An 8911-nucleotide genomic window follows, 5' to 3' on the forward strand; every position below is an offset into this window, starting at 1 on the left:
ATTGAGTCGTAAAAGAGGTCTAGAACTCACTTGAATATCCTCTCCAACATATTGTATTACCTGAGAAGTGTACTTGGAGAATCTATAAATACTTCAAGACTATTGCTGGTGGCCTATTGGAGACGTCATTGCCTGGCGATCTGCCGGACTAGGGTTCAAGTCACTTTCAAGCTCTATAGTTTTCTTGTAGTGTCTGGAACCTCACCATACTTGTGAGCTAAGAAGGAGGCGGGGTGTGGGTTTGGACTATAGACTTATAGGCTCCCCCAAACCCCCCATCCTTAGCTCACAAGGATGATGAGATTCCAGCGACAAAAGGAACTATGGAGTTTGAGCGAGAATCGAGCCCCAATCTGGCGATCAACAGTCAGGGACGTTACCAATAGGCCACCACAATCCTCGATTCCAAAGCCATCAGTGGAATTGTTCATGAGCAAAGAAGGAAACAATTTTATATTTTTATATTGGTTTCTGATATAACTTTTCGACAGAAGGGATTTCTTTTCACATTAACCTTCCGAGTCCACTTGCTGTTTTCTCTCTCTCTCTCTCTCTCTCTCTCTCTCTCTCTCTCTCTCTCCATTATTACTATTCTGGCAAAAGTTCAAGCATTATACTCAAAGTCAAAGAGAAGATCTATTATTATTATTATTATTATTATTATTATTATTATTATTATTATTATTATTATTATTATTATTACTACTACTACTAGCTAAGCTACAAGTCTAGTTAGAAAAGCAGGATGACATACGTCCTAGGGCTCCAACAGGGAAAAATAGCCCAGCGAGGAAAGGAAACAAGGAAATAAGTAAACTACAAGAAAACCAATGAACAATTAAAGATATTATCTTAAAAGTTGCCTCCCCCTTAGATAGATAAATAGATAGATACAACAACAACAAATACAGTATATATATATATATATATATATACACACAGTACATACATACTTGCTTTATACTTTCAATTATACATGATCCATATGTCTAATATATACAAAGAAATTGTTACCTCACTACATATCTGCATGGAACACTGTACTCGCATCATGGCATTTCTTATGACACCTCTTTACCATATTTGATTTTGAGCCAGGGTATGTAAAAGAGGGTCGGGGAAGTGATAAGAAGTGTAGAGAAGGGAGTCAGTGGTCCCTTGACTTTATTGACCAATGTGGCTAAAGGAGGGGGGGGGGGGGTTAGGTAGCGTCTCTCTCTCTCTCTCTCTCTCTCTCTCTCTCTCTCTCTCTCTGTCAGCTCTTCATCTCATTTAATATTCCATTACTGGCCTGTAATAAGTTATCATATTGTTGTTATTAAAATAAAATAGGATAACAATGAGTTATTATATTTATGCAATAGGGATATAATGAGTTACTTTGTTGTTATCATAATCTAACAGGATAACATTGAGTTATTGTTATACAATGAGTTGTTATTATTATTATTATTATTATTATTATTATTATTATTATTATTATTATTATTATTACTAGCTAAGCTACAAGCAGAGTTGGAAAAGCTGGATGCTATAAGCCCAAGCGCTCCAACGGGGAAAAAATAGCCCAATGAGGAAAGGAAAAAAGGAAATAAACTTTAAGAGAAGTAATAACAATCAAAAATGAAATATTCTAAGATCATTAACAACATTAAATATGATCTATCATGTGTAAACTAGAAAAACTTCATAAAAACAAGAGGAATAGGAATATGGTAGAATAGTGTGTCCGAATGTATCCTCAAGCAAGAGAACTCTAACTCAAGACAGTGGAAGACCATGGTACAGAGGCTATGGCACTAATATTGTAGGGGAGAGTAATGATTTTTTTATCTTGATATAATTAGATTATTTCGTTATCATAATATAATAGGGAAGGATTGAGTTGCTGTTTTGATATGTAAATGACGAGAGAGAGAGAGAGAGAGAGAGAGAGAGAGAGAGAGAGAGAGATTTACATGATATATATTTTGTACATCTTGTAAGAGAAGAAATCTCGTTGAGGAGTAAATTTGAAGTCGGAACTTGACTTCGTAATGTTTAATGATTAACATACGTGCGTTGAGAGCATGCCCTCCGGTAGTTTGAAAATGAGAGTGGTCTGACTAGATCTCTCTCTCTCTCTCTCTCTCTCTCTCTCTCTCTCATTATTACCTCCGCTAACAAAGATGAAAGGATGATTTTTTTTTTTGCCCCTTCTTGTATTTCTTTTTTTTTTTTTTTTTTGTGACCAGCTTCCTGACCACAATTTTAATTGTAGAGTAATGAAACTTAGAGGAATTAACTGTTATGTAGAAAGCTGGAAAGGATTCAATTTTGGAAGGTCAAGGTCACGGTCAAGCAAAATGTCCAATTCACGTCATCAGCCATAAGTTTTGACATCGTTGTCACAGAGACTTCAAACTGGGTTCATATTTGAGTGCATGAAAATCCACGCCAATTAATACATGTTAAGGTCAAAGGTTAAGGTCAAGGTTGAGGAAAAGGTCCATAAATAAGCTGCCCCTCTAGTTATTGTTATTATTTTTTTACCCTTCTTTCAATATCATCTGAATTATGAAACCCTTCAGCACCTATATTTTTTTAACGATTTATTGTCGAACACTATAGTAGTTTCAGACAAGTTTAGGGCTACAGTAAACACCATATTGATGACCTTTGAAACTGCAGAGTTGTTACTCAGTGGAGGAGAAGAAGAATATTATTTTCATTGTTTGATAGAGACTTTGAAGAGGTAAGCGAACTAGAAGGGAGTTCTTGCTGACTTGAACCATTGTGGTAAGATAATGTGGGCTTCTGTGGTTGGTTTGTTTAGCAAGGTCACAAGACAAGAATCTCTCTCTCTCTCTCTCTCTCTCTCTCTCTCTCCTCTCATTGTGGTGACCTTCCAGAAGTTCTAGTTGTAATCTACTAAAAAAAATAATCTCTTTCCCAAATTTGACCCACTCATACACACATGTATACTTTATATATATATATATATATATATATATATCATCATTTAGATTTCGCCAGTCGTCTCTACCTTGAGCTTTTAATTCAATACTTTCGCATTCATCATCTCCTACTTCGCGCTTCATAGTCCTCAGCTATGTAGGCCTGGGTCTTCTAACTCTTCTAGTGCCTTGTGGAGCCAAGATATATATATATATATATATATATATCTTGTGTATTTGTTTTATTCATTTATTTATTTGAATGAAACAGAAGGAGATTCTTGCTTTAAATTGCCTCTTTTCTTATCCTGAGATTAAAATAGACATGTGTTGACAGGGAAGTAACTTACTTATGTCAAATCGTTATCCAATATCGGGTATTCTTCAGAATTGAATCTTTCTCACGACCTCCCGCTTTCTCCAAAAAAGAATCTTTCCCACAACCTCTCGCTTTCTCCGAAATGGAATCTTTCTCACGACCTCTCGTTTTCTCCAAAATTGAATCTTTCTCACGACCTCTCGCTTTCTCCCAAATAGAATCTTTCTCACGAACTCTCGCTTTCTCCAAAATTGAATCTTTCACAATTTCTCGCTTTCTCCAAAATTGAATCTTTCCCACAACCTCTCGCTTTCTCCAAAATTGAATCTTTCTCACGACCTCTCGTTTTCTCCAAAATTGAATCTTTCTCACGACCTCTCTCTCTCTCCAAAATTGAATCTTTCTCACGACCTCTCGCTTTCTCCAAAATTGAATCTTTCTCACGACCTCTCGCTTTCTCCAAAATTGAATCTTTCTCACGACCTCTCGTATTCTCCAAAATTGAATCTTTCTCACGACCTCTCGTTTTCTCCAAAATTGAATCTTTGTCACGACCTCTCGCTTTCTCCAAAATAGAATCTTTCTCACGACCTCTCGCTTTCTCCAAAATTGAATCTTTCACAACCTCTTGCTTTCTCCAATATTGAATATTTCTTACGACCTCTCGTTTTCTCCAAAATTGAATCTTTCTCGTGACCTCTCGTTTCTCCAAAATTGGATCGTTTTCACGACCTCTTGCTTTCTCCAAAATTGAATCTTTCTCACGACCTCTTGCTTTCTCCAAAATTGAATCTTTCTCATGACCTCTCGCTTTCTCCAAAATTGAATCTTTCTCACGACCTCTCGTTTTCTCCAAAATTGAATCTTTCTCACGACATCTCGAAATATCCCCCTGTTTATAATGTCTTTGATAAACAATAATTTGATATTTTTTTATTCATTGCTGGGTGAAATAAAGTGTGGATAGCTAACTATGGAATAATTTGGAAAGTTGAGCATTAGAATAATGTAAAGTGTAGTTTTAACCACAATTTGTTTATATATATATATATAATATATATATATAAGGTATATTTTCCTTCGTTATGACCTTATGGTTAGCATAGTACAATAATTGTATATTTTTACGTCCGCCAGCGAAGTTGGAAGGTTATATTTTCGCCCGTTTTGTGTGGTTGTTTGAGTGTTTGTTTGTGAACAGCTTCCTGGGCACAATTTTAGTCGTAGAGTAATGAAACTTGCTTGGATTACCTGTAATGTAAAAAGTTGGAAATGATTAAATTATGGAAGGTCAAGGTCAAAGGTCAATGTCACGGTGAAGCAAAATGTCCAGTCCACTTTCTTCTTGGGAATTAATACAAAATTAATCCTTTCAGGGACCTCACCATTATACTTGCCCCATGGAATTCAATGGGTTGTGATGACCAATGTGGTAACGTCCCTGACTGGTGAACGCCAGACTGGGGTTCGTCTCGCTCAATCTCGTTAGTTCTTTTGGCCGCTGCAACCTCACCATCCTTGTGAGCCAAGGATAGGTGATTTGGGGAGCCTATAGGTCTATCTGCTGAGTCATCAGCAGCCATTGCCTGGCCCTCTTTGGTCCTAGCTTGGGTGGAGAGGGGGCTTGGGCGCCGATCTAATATATGGACAGTCTCTAGGGCATTGTCCTGCTCGATAGGGCAATGTTACTGCCCCTTGCCTCTGCCATTCATGAGAGGCCTTTAAACCTTTAAACTATTTCTTAACTTCTTTATCGTATTATGATATAGGTTGAGTTTTTAATTGATAATCTTTTAATTATGTAGATATTACTTTCACTCATAGGTACTGATCAATCTCTCTCTCTCTCTCTCTCTCTCTCTCCTCTCTCTCTCTCTCGTGTTAAGAATAGGATGGTAGATAGAAGAAGCCTTAGAACTAAAATGAATATTAGGTTTCAGCTAATAAATTTCGACCATGCTTTGAAATTAATCGGCCAAGATTTTCAAGTTGCAAATCTTTTCAATTTTTTTCATTTTGTAATTGTTCTGTATTTTATATTTAATTCAAACTTTCGTATTCTTTTGGAATAATTAGAAATGAAACTAGAGAGATTTCAGGTCTTGAAACCAGTGAGAATTCGGGTGTATAATCAAGTGAAATTATTATAATTCCATCTCTTTAAAAATTCTCCATTAGCAGAAACTCGTGTTATAATCGTTAATTTCATCCAAGGTCATGTTTATAACTACACTCAACTACACTCTAGCTAATTACACAACACTGAGGTTTCCAGTGTTTTGTGTACATGCTTCTCTCTCTCTCTCTCTCTCTCTCTCTCTCTCTCTCTTAGGCTATTGTAGAGTCAAAGGCAAAGCTACCGTTTAATTGGTGGTGATTTCGAACTAAATCTCCTGATAATGAGTTGAAATTCTAACGTTGGTGTAATATATATATATATATATATATTAAATATTGTATATGTATATACTGTGTATATATATATATATATATATATATGTATATGTATATATATATGTGTATGCATATATATATATATATATATAATATATATATATATATATATACAGTGTTTATATATATACAGTATATATATATGTATATATGTATATATATATAAATATATATATATATATATAATATATATATATATATATATACAGTGTTTATATATATACAGTATATATATATGTATATATGTATATATATAAATATATATATATATATATATATATAAATATATATATACTGTATATATATATATATATATATTTATATATATATATATATATATATGTATTTATATATATACATATATACATACACATATATATATAATATATATATCACCCTTTGTGAGTTAGGATACCTTAACGTGGTTGAAAGGGTTTGTGCATCGCCATGATCAGCAACGTTGTACTAGTCTGGGACACCCATACTAGGTTGGTTTGCTGTGAGCGATCAGGCAAATGTCTCCTACCATCAACAAATACGCACTGGATAACTCTCTCTAGTTACGGCTCATTTTCCCTTTGCCTACACATACACCGAAGAGTCTGGCATAATCTTTCCACATTCTTCTGTTCTCATACACCTGACAACACTGAGATTACCAAACAATTCTTCTTCACCCAAAGGGTTAACTACTGCAGTGTAATTGTTCAGTGGCTACTTTCCTCTTGGTAAGGGTAGAAGAGAGACTTTAGCTATGGTAAGCAGCTCTTCTAGGGGAAGGACACTCCAAAATCAAACCATTGTTCTCTAGTCTTAGGGTAGTGCCATAGCCTGTGTACCATGGTCTTCCACTGTCTTGTGTTTGAGTTCTCTTGCTTGAGGGTACATTCGGGCAAACTATTCTCTCTTCATTGTTTACATATGACAGATCTATATTAACGTTGTTACTGTTCTTAAGATATTTTATTTTGGTATGTATTACTTCTTATAGCCTATATGATTTCCTTATTTCCTTATTTCCTTTCTTCATTGGGCTATTTTCCCTGTTTGATCCCTCGGGCTTATAGCATCCTACTTTTCCAATTAGTGTTGTAGCTTAGCAAGTGATAATAATAATAATAATAATAATAATAATAATAATAATAATAATGAAGATGGTGTAAAGACAAGATAGGAAAGTTTACGGTGTGAAATCTTAATTTGTCTAAGTGATTACGTCATGAAACTTGAATTTTAAATGTTATTTTTATAATCAGGTATCGTTACTACATTGCTAAAAAAAGTTATGAGAAAAACATGCGCCATTTACTTATAACTGGCTAGTACAGTGGGAACGTGTTCGCCTAGCATTCACACGACAGCAGACCGATCCTAGCCCGGAGCCGTGAGTTTAATCTGTTTACTGGGGAGACCACTGCTGTGGTTAGGGCACCAAGGTGGGAAGTTATGCTTGCCCTCATGACGTTCTAGTGAGCATCTATTTTACTGAAATCAGACTTGTTTGACTTGCCCGGCTGACGTTCTGGTGAGCATCTATTCTGGTTTAACTTGAACTGAAACCAGACACCTTTAACCTATCACAACTGGTGTTACGAATTGTTTTTTTTTCCTCTCATGATCGTGAAGATTACTTCAAGCATTGTTTATTTTTACGGTTATCTGTGTAAATACAGTATAGACTATAGACACTACATATGAATTTGTTCTCTCTCTCTCTCTCTCTCTCTCTCTCTCTCTCTCTCTCTCAGGTCTAGCGTGCACCCACACATGCAAGAGATTCTACCGCATTCATCGAGCGATGTTTTAGAAACATATGGATTTATCTCCCGTTCCTTCTGAGCTAAGGAGTCATCAGCAGCCATTGCCTGGCTCTCCTTGGTCATAGCTTGGCTGGATATGTTGGCTTGGGTGTTGATCATAAGTGTATATGGTCAGTCTCTAGGGCATTGAACTGCTAAGGCAATGTCACTGTCCCTTGCCTCTGCCATTCATGAGCGAAATTTAAACCTTTTAATTTGCACACACACGGATTCAACCATTCTCACCCTCTCCCCCTTTCCAAAATACAATACGGAAGTTTCGGCAATTTGTGGGAGATTGTGATTTCCTAATGTACCTCTCCTGCTACCCCCCCCTCCCCCCCTCTCGGGCTACCCCCCCTCTCGGGCTACCCCCTCTTACCAGGGTATGTCTACTCCCTTTCCCCATACCCCGAGGGACGAGTAGAAGCAGAATAGTTATACGTCTGGCAATACCGCTGAGCGTGAACGGAAAGAAATATATCTTTGCATATATAGCTCTTGCTCTTTATTACTATATAGGAAGGCTTTTTATTGAAGCATTTGTACTGTCCTTATTTTGTTATTTTATTTTTCATTAAAACTGGCGATCATCAATTTTGAAAGTTTTATTTTTCTTTTTTTGTTCATTATAGTGCAATAAATGGAGGAAGATATAGTCTGAGGTTTTTACCTCCGCTGAGGAGGTTATGTTTTCTAGTCAGTTTATTTATTTATCTATGTCTGTGGACAGGATTTGTCTGTATGTCTGTGGACAGGATTTGTCTGTCTGTGGACTGAATTTTTGACGAAATTTCCACACCAGATAGATCTTAGGTTATGGACGGCCCCATTAAATTTTGGAGATGATCCGGACCCACATTCGGATTCTAGATCCGAATTTGCATTTTTCACAATTTCAAAGATTACGTCAAAACAAATCAACACATTGATTTCTCACCAAATTTTAACTATGGATAGATATTATGCATCGGAAGAAAGCATGAAATTTTGGAGGTGATACGGATCAAGATAACAATTCTGTATCAACATTGCACTTGACACCAACTACTGTACAGTCAGCATGTGAAAAGTGGGAGGCGAAGTCCGTAGACTTTATTTGAATGTTGACAAATTCATTTCCGGAGGTCTGAAATCTCTGATTGCTCTAGTTTCCTGATAATTTCGTTTTTGGATTCTATAAATGAAATGTATATTGTTATTTAAATTCTTCCCCTAAAATGTGAGTATATATAAATTTACACACACACACACACACACACACATATATATATATATATATATATATAAATAATTATGTCTCCTCTTCCCTCAACCTCTCCTAACCCAAAAAGACTGATGCAGTGTCTGTGGCTGAGTGTCGGAGCCTATCCTGCTCATTTTCACGACTGGCGCTCTGGCGT

The 8911-nt window shown here is 36.0% G+C and overlaps 1 protein-coding gene across 1 annotated transcript in view; it reads right to left on the reverse strand.

Annotated features, from left to right (window-relative positions):
- Positions 1–3481: 3481 nt before the first annotated feature.
- Positions 3482–8911, reverse strand: part of LOC137635528 (octapeptide-repeat protein T2-like) — a 5515-nt gene continuing 85 nt past the window's right edge. Inside the window, exons 1-2 of the mRNA XM_068368007.1 lie at positions 8835–8911; positions 3482–4147 (exon numbers count right to left, since the gene is read on the reverse strand). The exon at positions 8835–8911 is cut by the window's right edge and continues 85 nt beyond it. Coding sequence (XP_068224108.1) covers positions 3482–4147; positions 8835–8911 — 743 coding nt within the window. The remainder of the gene's footprint in view (positions 4148–8834) is intronic.

This window comes from Palaemon carinicauda, unplaced genomic scaffold (assembly GCF_036898095.1).
Source record: "Palaemon carinicauda isolate YSFRI2023 unplaced genomic scaffold, ASM3689809v2 scaffold137, whole genome shotgun sequence".
NCBI classification, from domain to species: domain Eukaryota; kingdom Metazoa; phylum Arthropoda; class Malacostraca; order Decapoda; family Palaemonidae; genus Palaemon; species Palaemon carinicauda.